The sequence below is a fragment of the Gavialis gangeticus genome, unplaced genomic scaffold (genome assembly GCF_001723915.1).
Source record: "Gavialis gangeticus isolate Ggan-Ray unplaced genomic scaffold, GavGan_comp1, whole genome shotgun sequence".
NCBI lineage: Eukaryota > Metazoa > Chordata > Crocodylia > Gavialidae > Gavialis > Gavialis gangeticus.
Window position 1 is genome coordinate 45,515,916 of NW_017729032.1, and position 16,960 is coordinate 45,532,875.

Genomic DNA, 16,960 nt, shown 5'->3' on the forward strand with positions numbered 1-16,960 from the left:
CAGTCCCTCAGCTTGCCCACCAGAATTGGGTGGGACACTGTGTTGAAGGCCTTCTGGAAGTCCAAGAAGATGACATCACATCCTCCTTCATATCTAAGCTCTTTGGTACCTGGTCATAGAAAGAGACCAGGTTAGTCAGGCAGGATCGGCCTGGCATGAACCCATGTTGGTTACCCCTCAACATCACTTCCCCTGCAGGGCTCTCACAAATGTGGCCCTTGATAATTTTTTCAAAGACCTTCCCCAGGACAGATGTGAGGCTGACTGGCCTGTAGTTGCCAGGCTCTTCCTTCCGCCCCTTCTTGAAAATACGGACCACACATTGGCCCTTTTCCAGTCCTCAGGGACTTGGCCCGAGCACCAGGAGTCCTCAAACAGCCGTGCCAATGGCTCCGCAATGACACCAGCCAATTCCCTCAGCACCCGCGGATGAAGGTCATCCAGGCCCACCGACTTGGACACATCTAAGCCCTCCAGGTAATCCTTAACTAGGTCTGAACTAACAATCGGGGGACTCGCATCCTTCCCGGGCCTCTCTACGCTATCACCTGAGAGCACCCCATTGTCAGCAGACAGGAACACAGAGGTAAAGAACTTGTTAAAGAGTTCTGCCTTCTCTCACGCGTCCATCACCAACTGCCCTGCCCTGCCCCATAGGGGTCCAATGTTACCCGGAGTCATTGCAACTCTTCATGTCCTCTGGAATGACAGGGAACAATGAATGCAGCATCCTGAGTTTTTTTTCCTGGTAGAAAAACTTACCTGGAGACCCCTGAACAGACGTTCAAATACTGAGCCACTATACAGTCAGGGGGCCTCTGAGCACACATCTCAATGTGTTCTGTAGGGTGTGTCGCCCTGCAGTACAATGTGAGGATTGTGAAGGGGCTCTCTGCTCAGCTGAACCAATGAAGTCCAGCCCCAGTGCCTCTCTCTCTTTCTCTAGACCTGTCGGAGGGGAGGGGGTTGGAGGGGAAAGGGTGAAGAAGAGTTGGGCTGAAGCAAAGCATGCTAGGAAGCCAGAGCACTATGCTGCAGTTTCTCTTGGAAGGTAAGTTTACAGAAGTTCAGTTTCCTCGGAGCCATTTAACCCTGGCTGCCCCTAGGTTATTTTCCTCTTGGAATAGCCATTTTTGCTCTGAAAAAAAACCTGAATGCCTCTACACTTGTGGTTTCCATTCAGAAAGCAGCGACTTTCCCAGTTGAAAGTAAATGTCTGTTCATGTCCATGGTGTCATTTTCCAGCATAGTTATTCTACCCCTTATGTATCCCAACGTAAGCTCTCAAACATTTAGGTCTTGACAGCTCAAGTACATGCTAAAACAGATCTTTCTTTTAGAGTTACAGTTCACCTTAAAGGTAGAACGCTGAACCAGAAAACAGCTGTTAAAGTAAAATGTCAGGTTTTTTTCTTGATTTTCATCAGTTCCAATAATCTTTTCCTCTATTTCAGAAAAACAACAGAACCATCTATGTCACAACCAATTAAGTGTAGTACCAATGTGAAGTAAAAAATCCTTTCCTTTTACAAAAGTACAGTTGAAAGTCCAATTTTTAAGTGTTCCTTCTAAAAAAATCCTCCTCCTCCTCTGTGGCTTCTAGCTGTTGCCTTAAAGCAGGAAATTCCAAACAAATATAGTTTAGAGAACAAGATAAATGACACTATAGGCCATGTAATTCAGCAGTAGGGATCTACATAGGATACAGTACTTACCTTTAGAGAACATACTTTATTTAATACAAGTTTTTGCTCCAATATACAAAATAGGGGACTGCAGTCCCAATTAACATTTACATAGTTACACAGCAGTTATTTCCACGATTTACAACTGAAGAGTTTCCCCATACTTCCCAATGTAATTACAACCAAGACATAATCCTATAATGCTTTATATATATTGATCAGTTATATTTTGTACTTTCCTGTCTTTTAAGTAAGCTGCAGTTTCTGATATGGATTTTATCAAGCAGTTTACTTATATTTTCAAGCTGCACTAGAAGAAAAATGAAATATATCATTTGGAATACTCTCTAAAAAACCCTATACAAAATTAAAAGTTAACATTTTATAAAAATAAGGTTGGAGGAGTAAAACAAAATATCTTGCGGTTACCAGTGAAACAAGAAAAATGCTTTAACTTTAGTCACTGTATAAAATATATAGCAACTAATCTTGGCTTTTAACTACAGACAGTTTTAAAAGTGTAAAATGACTAAACAAATATTTGTCAGCTAAAAAAATGCGACATTTGTTTTACAATGCTTGTACCTTTATGCAAGGGACTTCATCTTCCTAGCACGCTATGGTCCAACTGATTTTCCCTCACCCTTTTTTCCACTGGAAAAACAACTGTAGATTTGAAAATAATTTGGTATAAGCCCTTAAGAAAGTAAAATCCATTACATTTCCCCCCCCCTCAGTATTTGTTAAGTTTTTCACTGCAATGCTGGTATTTTGTCAAGCTACATAATTTATATAAAAAATTCTAGCCAAGCCAAGGCTTTACAAACTTCATATTTTATAAAATCAATGTTGAACAATATGCCAGGATTTTTCTTCCACAATTGTTATAATATCCCAATTTACTTAGTGATCCTGTTAAAGATGTGTTCAACTGAATGAAAAGGTGAAGTCATTTCCTGAGCTAAAAGATACAGGTAAGTAAAAATGTTAGGTATAGCAGCAGACAGGAGACATTCTTTTAAAACATTTTAACAGTATCAATAGAACAACAATAAAAAATGCAATAAAGTAAAAATTAGCATCTGAATAAGGGTGAGACGGACAACCAAGGCCTGATTGCCATAAACTGGAATATGTGTTCCACCATTTTCCAGTAATTACATTCAGCCACTGTCAGACAACATACTAATGCATGGAAAAAGTGTCAAGTCACAATAGTCTACATATTTCTTACTACACAAAGTATTTTGTGGTGCCAAATTTAAATCTTAATGCTGATTTATAACCCTAAAGCGAGGTACATTTTTTAATTTCAGAAAACTTTACTTCAAACAACTTGCAAAACCTTAAAATAATGAACTTATCTTTTTATATATCCAAGTCATTTATTACTCAAAAACATGTCATGTTTAGAGAATTTTCTGAGATAGGCACCCAGGTTTCTGGGAGTCAAAGTGGCTCAGTTTTTTGAGGAGGGAAAGCTATTCTTAAAACGATTTACTTTGATCCACGTTTTCCTAACATTGTTTAGAAGTATGCACCATTAACATTATTATTAAAGAATTGTAAATACTGGTACACCGTTGTTGCACCAACATTGTTGTGATAAGCAGCCCTGTAATCAGCATTCATTCAAACAACTACACAAAAGTTTGTTTTATCACTTGACTTTTTAAGAATGAAAATAAAGAACTTTAATTTAAGCAAATAATATTAAATACTTAGATACTAGGTCCTCCTGAAAGGTTCTCCTCTTGTCTTTATTCAAATTTTGAAGACATTTTAGGCATTGTTTTTAGAATTTAAAATCCTCTCTCTCAAATAAACAAACACTTAAAAAAAAAAATCAATCTAATTCAAATTAATATATAAAATTATTTCAAGACTTGTTAGAACCAAGGACAATACACGAGAACCTAGAAGTAACAGTAATTCATAAATAAAAATAAACTATTATTATAAAACTAATCTTTCCCCATAGGGAGATTCAGAACCATAAATTTTGATTGATTGTTCCCGCCTTTATATGTATATATTACTATATAGAAGCTTCTCCGGAGAAGCAAAACATTCTTGCCTCCTTGACACTAGTTTATGTTTTCAGCATACTGATTACGTTCAAGAAGGCAATTGTGTTAGGCCCAAATATCTCTCTTGTTTTCATAAGAAAACCCAGTGGGAGGGTAGGTGAGAAAGGGAAGGGGGGTACCAGACATGCATTCTTTTAAAATTGAACACAAGCAAATTAATGCACAAAGATTCCTCTCCCTTTCACTGTAAGTCAGTATAAAATATTATACTTGTATTGCTCTTATTGCATTGCCAGAGCCTGATCCAAATTCCAGGGAAGTCTTTCCAGTGACTGTAACAGGCCTTGAAGTATGACCTTAAGAGAGAAATTCTGTTGTGATCTATCCGAAGGCTGCTCCTGCAAGAATGGCTGGTATCTCTCTTTTCATCTAATAGGTGTGGTAGATTTGTGTAGTCAGCATGATACCTGAGCAAATAAAATTAATGTGATATGGAGGGTTTAAAAAGAAATCCAAATTCTTTGCTTCGTTGTGTGCAAACTGCGCTACTGCCCCTGGAGCTCCCTGCATTCCATTTTTAAAAATCAGTGCTTGCTCCATTCCATGATAGCCAAAGAAATGAGGCATAACACCTTTCTCTCCACCACAGGTTCCATTCAATCTCGAGATTGATAGAAGAGGATATAACCAGATTCAGAGTTCTTTGAGATGTCTGATGTCAACCCATAGAATTCTTCAATAGCTTGTGCATCAATTTTCTATATATAAACAAAACACAGATACCGTAATTTTTTTAAAAGGAAGAAAAGCTACAACAAACTCTTTATATTCTATTAAGGCACATTTGGGAAAGCAGTGGGAAAAAAACTGACTATTTGGTTTTATCTGCTAAACTCTTTCTGTATGTTACTTAGATACAAGCAATAACATCCAAAAGTTTGTGAGGTTTCTCTATTCCCAGATCTTTCCTCCACAGCAACCTCCTTCCTGTCCAGTTTAGGCTTCTATTTGTTTAATAGTAAGAAATGGAATGTGAATGTAAAGTCTTTCTGAACACTGCCTGGCAGGTGACTCATGCAGAAAGCCAATCTTTAAAATGTAACACCAAGGCTAAGTGCAGGCATCCAGGGAGGCTAGGGAGAAGTTAGATTACTTTAAAAACTGCCGCCCGATCTCAGGTCAGTCAGCATGGGGGCAGGGCTAGGGGTAGTTGGGAGGATGGGAAGGGAAACAGCCTCGGTGGGGGGAATCAGGGATCCATGAGAGATTGAAAGGGGAGCAAGAGGGATCTGTAGGGGGACTGAAGGCACAGGTGGGATCCACAGGAGTGATTGGGGGCAGGCAGTGTCTGTGGGGAGACTGGGGGGGCAGGCACAATCTGCAGGAGTGATTAGAGGGGTAAGAGTGATCAGCAGTGGGAGCAGCACAATCCGTTGGAAGATGTGACCGGCAGGCATTATTTGCGGGAGTGATAAGGGGTGGGGGGGCAGGCAACATCTGTGGAGGGTTGGGGGGGCAGGTGTAATCCATGGGAGCGATCATCAGGGTGGGCATGATCCACAGGAGGGTGGGGGCGGTGCAGGCAGAGTCTGGAGGAGCTGGGGGACAGGTGAGATCTGCCAGGATGACCAGGGAGGGAGGTGCAATATGCAGGGGATGTGGGGGGAGCTAGCTGGTCTGTGAGGGGAAAGTGGTGAGAGTTTAAGGGGGGCTCTAAAAATAGCCCAGTGCCATTGGGAGGCAGGTAAGAAACATGCAACCTTGAGACTGGGGCGAACGGCTGGGCTTTCCTAGTCCCTGGGGTGCGCATACAACTGTACTGAAGTTCAATGCACCAGTAACCTACATAGATTAAGTCTGTGTATATATCAATCCAGATCTAGCCTAGACTGGGTTCTGCCATTTTTAGACTGGTCTATGTGTGCAGAGCTTCTGTACAGTTGTGGGTTTAGATTGACTTCTGATCACTGAGACTGGGTCTATGTCTAAGGTCTCAGTCTGGGTGAACTAAGACTGGGTGGCTATTTTTAATGCAATCTAACCTCCTCTTAAGCCCTGGTGAATGGCTGCACTTAGCCCAAGATTTTCTTTTCTTTAGATACCTCAAACAGAACATGAATTTAGCATGTGAATTTTATCAGCAATAACCAGAGTGCATGGAAGTGAACCACGTTCCCAGCAGAACAAGGAATGAGGACAAAGTTGAACATGACCTGTTCATTAGTTAACAGGATCAGACTCCTAAGTATTGTATGAAGAGCCTGAAGATTACAGAGAGTCTTGGAAGAGCCTCCTGGTGATACAGGGCAGGATGTGAAACAGCTTTTATTGGTAAACAACTGCCAGGTATTACTGTCTTTATGATTCTTTGCAAACATAGGATAAAACATAAGCAAAGTAAAAGCAACAGGGCAAGAGTGCTCTGAATTTAGAACAAGTTACAGATACATTTTATAGAACAGAAATGTGAAAATAAATATCCTTTCCCACAGATAGGTAGTTTAAAATCTACTCTTGGTCTCTGATGCAATAATGACTAACTGGACTATTTCCATTTTGACACATCCATAGGCTTCAAAAGCGTTATGCTACTTCAGGTCTAATATCAAACTCCTTGCTACTGGTTTGGCACTGTAAACTGCAGAAGAAACTCCTAAAAACACTTTTGTTCTGGCACTAGTGAGAAGACCCCCGATGTTTAAGAAAGGCCACAAAACAAGTCCACATCATCACCCTTTTTCAGGGGCAAAGCGAACAACAAACTATATGGTGGTGTCTCAAAATTCACTGAGTATTTTGAGATGGTACAGAGACCACTCATCTACATTCCTGACCTCCTACATAATTGGGAATCATCTTGTGCATCCAAATTCCCTGAAGTGATTTGAACATCCTGAGGAAGACATCAGTATCCTGACTGGTCGTAGAAACTGAAGGGGAAGACCAACCCCTGTACAGTGCTTTTAAGCGAGAAAGTGTACTTCTCACAGGCCTTATAAGTGCTCTGTGAACTATATGAACTCAGAAAAAGGATTTAGGCATAACTGTGGACTGAGCTCAAGAAAGACTTCTGTTCAGCATGAATACCAATTTGACATTGACTCCAGAAAGACATGCAAGCCTGTGGCAGAACACTTTAACCACCCTGGACTTTCCATCACTGATCTCAAAGTAGTTGCTCTTAGTAAAAATTTAAAAACCAACTTCAACAGGAAATTATGGAACAAGAAATAATCCACTTCTTTTATTGTGTTAACTATGGTCTAAACCAAGACTGGATTTTTATTCTGGATTATTTTGTATAACCCCTATGTCTCTTAATGGGTTAACTGCTTGTTTTTCTCTCTCCTACCCATCTTGCCTGTCCCAGCAATGTCCCCTCCTTTTTTCTTCCTCTTCCTTTGTAATTACCCTTTGTAATCTAATCACTAATTTCTGTTTTAGAAACTCTGCATCCTGAAGTCCCTTTATCTGATGAAGTAAACTGTTGCTTAAGAAAGGTCATGCATCTCTGATTTACTTAAGACTGTAAGGTTCAAATCTATCCTTCCTTCTGCCCCATTTCAGATTAACACCGCTAGCTACCTCTCTCTCTGTTCAATATGCAATTGCGGTGAAATGAAAATGATGAAGCAAGATGACAAGAATATAAAACACTGGAAGTTATTACATGGTATTATATAATCTTGTTTACCTATCATCTGAATACTATACGTAGTACTAGTTTACTCAATCTTAACAAGAATATTGTATAATCAGGAAGAGTTTTGGAAATGAGATGAGAATGATTAGGAACATAGGAAACCTGCCATAAAGGAGAAAGACTGAAAAGACTGGACTTGTTTACTATAGAAGCAGACAAGTAAGATGGGACAAAGAACAGTATGTTGAAGCTGGATCAAGAACTTCTATTGGCTATGTCTCATAACACAAGAATAAAGAGATATCCAATATAAAACTGAAAAGTAGGAAAATAAACAACAACAAAAGGAAATACGTTTTCTGTACAACATCTAATTAGACTGAAGCATATGAGGCCAGATGTCCTCGAGGTCAAGAACTTAGCAGGATTCAAAGTGCTTGTGTGAACAGTATCTGGAATGTTAGTTAAATCTTAACAAGATTATTAGAAAGGGGAAAAAAATCCCACCTTTGAGGAATTAAACCAACCTTCAACGACTACAGTTTAGGATATAACCTTCTTGAGGGGCAGATTATAACACATTTGCCTACTGTGGCATTCCCCATCCCTTTCGCTGAAGCTACTGGTCTTGGCAACTGTCAGTGACAAGATATTTGATTAGATAGGAATCCACAGTGTGTCAGCTTTGCCTATAGTTGCACCCGCTTAAGATAATGCTAAACATGAGTGACAATAAACCTTTTTATATACACTTCAGTCTTTCATGTCCTATGGCCACAGGAGCCTCCTTTGAGATTGTTAGTAAACAGAAGGCAAAGCTAAGACAACCATATCCCAAAGAGACATTAAACAAGAGACATAAAAACAAATGAAAATGTAACATTTTATCTGCCTGGAACATCCTGATACTGTAGAAGAAAGAGCTTGATAACAAGTGTTCAGTATTTAGATCAGAAGAGAATGGTAGACTCTGCTGATGACATACTCCTGCTTTCCAAGTCCTGGATGCATCTGAAGTTTGCTCCAGTTTTCTTTTTGCTCACCACTGGAAGGACTTGCCTTTTCATAACCTGCTGTTTAAATGTCTTTCTAAGATAGGCAGCTTGTCAGTGCATCACTTTGGAGAACACAAGCTGAGTTTAGCTTTTTCCGTAGCTTATTTGCAAGGCCTTGAGTAATGCGACAGTAAGCACAGGCCCAAAGGTTTCACAAGCTGTTTTCACATGGGCTTGGGAAAGGAGAAGTCTGAATCCTTTAAAGAACCCTTGGTAACTCAAGATTAGAATTAGGGAAGACAAAGTGAATTCCTCCTTAGAAAAAGCCTTGGACAAGTAAGGTCATATTACTCCTTGACCTGGTATTGATGGTGTTGGAAGAAAAAGAAATGATAGAAGGATTAGCTATCCTATTTTCCCCTCTTTAAAAGTTGAATTAAACAGACACTGCAGATGCATTCACTTTGCATGTGGAGTAGCCACAACCTCAGAGAGGTGATTTAGTTTTGGCGGGTCTTCTCTCCCACTCTCTAGAAAAACTAAAGTTTACAGGTGACAGGAGCACAAAAAGGCATCATGTTCAATTCAGATTAAAAAAAAACTCAGGTTCTTTTTTGCATACATCTCATCTACCTTAGAGATTGAGAAATGCTGGGGAGAAGGCAGTTTGCCACAGAGATAGGTACAGTAATCCATGTTTATGAGTCTTTGGATCACACTTACCTGTATCTAGTCTACGACTGCCTGTAACTTTCTGAGTTTTTTGCTTTCTTTTTACCAAGAAAATCATGATTCTTATGGAAGGTAATCCAGAAATATATGCATCATGAAGAAACAGCATTACCTCCTCTGTGATACAAAATATTTTATCTACTGCCACATTTCCCTTCTCTTCTTGATCTAAAGTTCAATTCCCTGAATGTGGTAGCATTTAGAATTGTATTTGCATTACCAATTCACTATTATTTTTAATTCTTAAGCAATCACACACACAGAAAGAGAGAGACACAAGAATTACTCAATACTTACCTCTACAATGTCATCATCAAAGAGAAGCCAAAAATCATGACTCTTCACTATTGCAATATAATGTCCCCTGTTAGGACCACTGTGAAGGGAAAAAATGTATGCATAATATTAATAGTTCCTTCATTAAATTTCTGCTTTTTCACAAAAAAAATGTAGCAATTATATTCCTCAATTCTATTTACTTATTCCTGCCCCCCTCTTTGTTGTTACTAAGATCATTTACATGGAAACAAGATCTTGGACATCACTACACCAAATATTGTACTAAACAAAGGATTATGACTTCAAGTGAGAAATGAATGGTACACATAGAAATATAAATGTGAGTCTGTTTCCAGGTTAACATCATCAGAAATATAACTAGGGACAAGAAATAAAGAAAATACTTTTTATTTTGAAAGTGGCAGAATAATTTTCTTTCAAAACCAACTCTCCAAAAACAAATCTGATTCTAGTCTGAGGCTGGTACTTAGAAATTTAATTTCCAGCAATATGGTAGTCACTGCCTTTATGTTCAAGGCAATTTACATCTGGGAACAAAAGGACACTAGTTCACTGGACACTAAAAAGCTGGGATTTACCACAGAAAGGCTACTTACAGACATTAAACACACAAAAAACCCTCACTTCGTTGGAAGCAGCAGCACATTAGTTTGACCTGGCTCCGCAGAGTCTGTATAGATCAGGCACTTCATTTGGGCTTTTTGGTGTTTTTATCTAATAGCTGATTGAATCAGCTATTAGATAAAAACACCAAAAAAGGCCCACTAAAGCACCCAATTTATACTATAGCGTGGAGCTGGGTTTAACTAATGCACTGCCTGTTTTGGGCATGTGCTGGGCTGGGTAAGGAAGCATGCTGAGTTTAAAGCACCATTTTATTGTATTTTATTAACATCTGCAAGCAGCCATATTGACTACATTATAATCTACCAGATCCCCACTAATCTGTTTGCATTTCAAAGGTGATAATGACCTTCTTGAATGGTTTTGCTCTTCTGGTTATCATGTTATCCTTTCTACTGCATTTCTTCTGTCTGTTAACTATCTGCTACTATTTCTTATATCCTGTTTTTATTTACATTGTGTTGTGTACAGACCTTTGTTCTATCTGTTATATAGCTCATGCTGTGTCTGCTTTTTCTCAGAGACCTGAAAAAGGATACTTCATAACTGAAAGCTGGTTTATATCCCTCTCAACTATCACCCACCCACAAAAATTAATCCTCGAGAATATAATTGTGAATATTTTTTCTAAATACATAAAGATGGTGAGATTTAGAACAGAAGTTCCACCAGTGATTTGCTGATCTGTCTAAAGAGAATGCTCTCCAAAACATTATCTACATTAGCAGTGGCTTTGGACCATCCCAGATGAGTGAGGTCTCACTTCAGAATCCATAACCTGAAAAGCCCCACCACAGTCAGACTCATAATGAGACACAACCTTAAGCATAAAAGTTTGTGTATGTGTTCTCAAGAAAATGTACTGCTCTGAAAACACCTGAATTCAATTTGATTATTTTTCCACACAAAAAATATGAGAACTTTTCATAGCAACAAGTTGCCTATGCAAAAAAGAGAAGCCACCTAAAATAGTTCACAGTGCTCTCCCATTTGTCTTCTAGAAGTCATCTGTAAATCACAGTAACCCATGACAGGAAAGCTCTGGGGCAGAGGACATTTAGAGGACTCTGCTGATTGTCCAACCAGGACAATAGTATTTTTTTTCTATCAGCAAAACAGCACAACCTAAGAACCAGATGGAACCTAGCAGGTGCCATTAAGTGCTTGAGTTGACTATTAAAATGGGTCTAGTATTGCCTTGGCTGAATAATGGCATCCCAGCCTGCAACCACAAGGTCTTACTATGTCAGGTTCATAAAATCATTGTGTTTTTCTTGGGGCCTCTCTGCTTGAAAAATAAAACAAATACCTCTCTCTTTATTTTAAGGATTGAATAAACTTAATAAATATTCATCAATTCACATTAAAAATGACACTCCTAGGTCAGACACAAAGTGGGGGGTGACAAACCAGTCTATTTAGAAACAACTTAGTAAAACATTTCAAGGGAAATGTGGTTACTCTCAGAGTCAAAAAGAGATACTAAGGAACTGTTTACGTTCTGCCACTCTTTTTTGTGCCACATACAATCGTATGGAAGCAGGTTTAGAAAGGACCTCATAAAGTCATCTAATTCGGCCCTCTACTCAAGACCAGATCATCCCAGCCAAGTGTGTGTCCAAATCTGCTCTTGACAATTTCCAGGGATGGAAATTCCAAAACTTCTCTAGGTAGCCTGTTCCAATGCTTGGCCACCCTCATACTCACCCACATACTTTTAGAAATTTCACAGACCATTAACATTTAGTGATACTAGATTTGTTAACAAGGTTGAAAGTTTCATGCAAGAATACTGGTGTCACAAACATGACTGTTACCTTCCACAGTGAACAACCACAGCAACCAGGTCATACATTCTATCAGGATTGGTGGCATCTCCTGAGGTGTTAAATAGTCGAAGCTCTAATGGAAACACTACCCTATAAGAGAGTTTTGTATATCGATGTAGTTGATCCATATATTTAAATCTTTTCAGATGGAGAGCTAGAATCATAGGCAGTTTTTTTACTTTCATCCTGAAACAAAACAAAACACATTAACTTAAGATTTCCAACCTGTCAAACTTTTAAATTAATGCTGACATGGAAAGCCAGACTTCTGAAAATTGTTAACATATGTTCAAGCATTAAAGTCAGCTTCCCAAATGTTTACATGACAGGTAGCTTGATATTTATCATGTCTGATAAATGCTGCAATGCTTAAGCAATAAAACAAACTACTGTAAATTAGTTTTAGTAGAATTTAACTCTTAAAGTAAGAACTGCAAATGTGGGTTTGAAAGTAAGCTAGATGAAAGGTTGTGGAATCAATGCCTTCAGTTACATATGCTGCAAGAGATGTGCAGCAGAGAAGTCAATCTTAAAACGTATCTCCCCATATTTTTCCTAGTTGGGATCCTAAATGCAATATTCAACTCTCGCTCTTTAGTGATACCTCTAAACACACCAAGTTGTTTTAGAGCTAACAAGGAATCCAACTGGAACAGTGACTTGTCCTCCAGATAGATGGAGTCAACATGCCAATTTTCAAGTAAATGGCATTGTTTTACAAGCTATAGTAATCTAATTTTATACTTCCTAGGGACAAAAATGTCAACATATCTGTGTTTATCTGACCTCACCCCTTCCAAACAGGTTAACACTATGCTCTGGCAGAGTTAATCAGGAGGGAGTTACAAAAGCCATAAATAGAAAATGTGAATCTAGATTCATTAAGTGCACAGTGCTCCTTTACCTTGTTTGAGACATTCAGAACATGAACATACACAATCTAAAGTTCCTGTCAATCCTGTCTTCTACAATCTAAAGTGACTACAAAACTCCATCAGCTATCTACAATTACTCTCTTGGTGAACAGAGACTTCTGTTTACTATATGACGCAAAAAATTAAGTGGGCAAATTATCCTTTCCCTTCATCCAAACATCCATTTGTTACACCTTGCCATAACCTTGGTTGTAAAGTTGGTTCAGCAATCATCTTTTTACTACTTGTTGGTAAAGTGCCTAACATAATGGAGCTCCTAGGCTAGGGACAGAAGTAACACAAACTGGTTTAAACCTGTGACAGTACTGAAGTTCAGTGCACATAAACCAGTTTCAAAATGACTAAAAGCTGGTTTACAATAAACCTGGTTGAATGTAGTATCAGACTTAACTGATTTGGGTCAAACCAGTTTATGAAACTTCTGTCCCAGGCCCCTTCCTTGTTCAAGTTAAATCACAGTCCCCCAGCATCCCAGCATGCTTTCCAGCCCTTGGCTGGGCTATGCTGCCTGCTCCAACAGAGAAGGGTTGTGGAGAAGGGGGCAGGAACTGCCCACCCCCCACACAAACCCTGGCTGGGGTCTGGGGCCAGGGAAGAGGGTTAAATCCTCCACCCCCTGGTTAAGCCCCACCTTCTACAAGTACAGAGCTGCCCTGCTGCTAAACTTATGGAAAGTGACTGCTGGTTGCGACTGTGGACTACGAATCCCAGAGGCACCTGGAAGCAGGAAGAGGAAGTGATGAACAACCCCGCAGAGACCGGCTGCTGTGATTCTGGACTGCTAATCCCAGAGACCTTAGGGGCAGCAGAAAGAGGAAATGCCAGAGAGCTATGCTCTAGCAACCTGACTTCTGAACTGACCTACTGCAGGCATGTGGCTGCATTTCCTGAATCAAAATGTAAATGTCTGTGCAGTTGTTCCTCAGTTTAATTTTTGAAGCTTAGACTAACCTGCAAAGATTGAATCGATTCAGCCTCAGGCTTTTGACAGTCTGTACTTAGCCCTAAATGTCACTGTAACTACAAATTGGATGGACAAAACATACCCTGCACTACATCTTTGGAAGAAAGATGCTTTGTTCTCCGTAATATTATTCTACACAGGCATAAATACAGGGTAGCACATACAGATCGCTACACAAGATCTTGACTAAAGTTTTTTTCAAAGACATTGTTGTCCTAAGCATTCTATTCCTATACTTTCATAAGAAATTAGAATAGTTCTGTGGAATGAAGGCCAAATAAATTATCCTCATTAGCAATCTTCCGGCTAGTGAATTGGTCAGAGGACTTACACAAACAGACAGACAAGATATCTACAAATCTACCTGATTTATCATAGCTTTTTCTTATTATAATAATCTCTTCACACAGAGATTTAACTCAAAATACATCTTTTGAAACATAACAGTGTTGACCATCTGATATGCCCGCTTTTCTTGACACCTGCCTTTTTAGCAGAGTTTCTCATTTATAATAGGTAGCTGTATAACTGAACCCAGATAAAAGGGGATGACACCAATTGGTCATGAGGAACAACTGGAAGATAAGGCAAGGTTCTTACTGATCCACTTAAATGAATACTTGTACCTCCTATTTAAGCTAGGGTTGCAAATGTAGTTGGGTATCCAGCTGCTATCAGAAACATCAGAGCAGGTCAGTTCCATTAAGAACAAAGGGGATTACAGTTTTCTTTAAGATGCGGGTTGTTCAACAGTCATTCATGTCTAACACATGTGGAATTTGGTAATCTCTCAGTTTAAATATATTTCAGCTTGAAAGAACATTAAAACAGTGCTTTATTATCGGGACTTTCATGTGAGATCCTACCATATTTGTAGTCAGTAGATGAACCTGAGCTATACGCCTGAGGACATATTTGTCATAGAGAAAAGTTGCAGGGGGAGATGAGTTGTTAATAAACTCAGGCTGTCACAGACCTTTAGGGCATGCTGCAAAACTTACTTTCTCCCAGCTTGTACAGGATTAGGTAATGGGCTGAACTAGGGAAACACAGAAAGATGACTCAGGTTATGATTTTCCTGAAAGGGACTTGCTGCATTTTTGTTATATTGCTGTTCAGATTTGGGCATAATTGCTGGAGTCTATTTTAAAACTGCATAATAAGAGACTATAAAAAGGTACTCTGGGGCTCAGAATATGTACTCTTATCAAATGCAACTAGCCTAAACATTATGGCTGAACCCAGTCTCACAAATGTATTGCTTCTAGGATAACTAAAAATGTATGGAAGGTTTGGAAAAGCAAATTCATGCCATAATTTTATTTATTATGTATCAGTGGCTTCATCTTTATGCTCCCAATCCCAAAAGAAGCTACTTCAAAAATGCCTGTCATTAAAATGACATTCTTTTCCTTTTTGTTCTTCATTTAAGTTAATTACAAACATTTAGCTTCTGTGACGAGTACAATATCATTAGATGAGACTAAATACCTTTTTTTTTTTTTTTTTTTTTTTTTTTTTAAGATAGTCACCTCAAAAGTCTCAAAGGATATGCCTGATACTAGGAGCTCTTTGTTAACACAACCTCATTATGTTCTACCAACAAAGTATTTCTTGCTCTGTGGACATAAAAATTCCAGCAAGGCAGTGCTTATATATTTCTACTAACCCTCCCTTCCTCTCCAGAAAATTAAAATATAACACCTAAAAGCATAATCTGGCTAGTACAACTGCATCTACAACAGCTGGTGCTGCTCCTGATGGTCAGGGGCATAGAGGTATAATTCCTGATCAATACATGTATACTAGCAGGAGTCACACTCATCAATAACTATTAGCAAACTTCAGCTATGAGGCCATATGACAGCTACATGTAGGAACTATGATAAAGCCATAAACATCAACAAGAATCATCTCCACAACTATGCTCTAAGCCCCAGACAATACTTCTGATGAGAAAGATGAGCAGATAAGAAATTAATCCAAAACCTGTTCTTAACAAGTAGAAGTATGAGAATGAAAATACTTTTTTTGATAGAGAGTAACACTGCACTTACTCAAATTCAAGAACCCTCCCCCACAATAATAGATACTATATGTGGAAAATTATCAATTTATTGTAATTTTATTATTTTCCACATATATAATCCAATTATTAGAGGGTTGTCTTAAATACTTCCCTGCCTTTGCTGTGGCCAGCCCACTACCCCTTCACCTCTTGCCCTCCCTGCCTGCCTGCCCCCCCATGCCTGTGGCTAGCCAGAAGCAATGGCAGCAGTTCTGGTCCTGGGTGGGTTGGGGCTGTAGCCAGAACTGAAAGCAAGAGGTTAAAGCAGGGGTGGGCAAAATATAGACCATGAGCCAGATCCAGCCTGCAGAAGGGCTTTCTCCAGCCCACAGTGGGTCCCTAGGTCCCACCTGGCTGAGGTGCTGCCCAGTCCCGGCGCATCCTGCCACCCCCTGGGCATGCAGTGGGGCTGGGGTGGCTCTGTGGCTGGACTGCCTTTCTAGACAGCCTGGGCTGGCCCTAGCCCCTCAGTAGCAGCAGGGACCAGCATGCGTGCAGCCCCGACCCCACGCAACCTGCGCCTGCTCTGGGCTTGCCCACCCAGGCTCAGCAGCAACAGTGTGGAAGAGAAACTGTTACTCAATGTGGGGTAAAAGCAGCCTCTCCTCCTCCAGTCACTTCTTGGTACAGCTGCCCAGAGCCTGTGCAGGGCTGCCCTGCATCTATGCCATGTCAACGCTGCCTCTGGACTGCCCGGTGGGGCAGTAGCAGCAGTGCAGAGCAGACACAGGGCAGCCCTGCATAGGCTCCTACACCAGGAAGCACAGTGAGTGGGAGGGAGGAGCGGCCACTTTTACCCCACGCTGAACAGCAGTTTCTCATCCACACCACCGATGCAGAGCCTGGGCCCCAATGCTTGCTTTGGGCTGTTGTGGGATAGGGATGGGTACTGACCAGCTCAGGGGGATGCACTGGGGGGGTCCATGGGGAGGGGGAGCTCCCATGCACAGCCCACCATATCCCAAAACCCCACAATCACACCTTTCCCCACACATAATCACACAATCCACAAACACCACACCCACCCACACCCTCCCTGACACCCCTCACACACACAAAGAAACCCCCGTATGCCTTTGGGGGGAACCCCTCTCACTGCTGCATGCACACACACCCAGGCACCCTCCCCCTCCACACATCCCACAGCCCCCCAGA

General features: G+C 40.2%; 1 protein-coding gene across 1 annotated transcript in view; it reads right to left on the reverse strand.

Moving 5' to 3' along the window:
- Positions 1-9,367: 9,367 nt before the first annotated feature.
- The window catches only part of USP12 (ubiquitin specific peptidase 12), a 38,330-nt gene continuing 30,737 nt past the window's right edge, over positions 9,368-16,960 (reverse strand). Inside the window, exons 5-6 of the mRNA XM_019525227.1 lie at positions 11,827-12,024; positions 9,368-9,461 (exon numbers count right to left, since the gene is read on the reverse strand). Coding sequence (XP_019380772.1) covers positions 9,368-9,461; positions 11,827-12,024 — 292 coding nt within the window. The remainder of the gene's footprint in view (positions 9,462-11,826; positions 12,025-16,960) is intronic.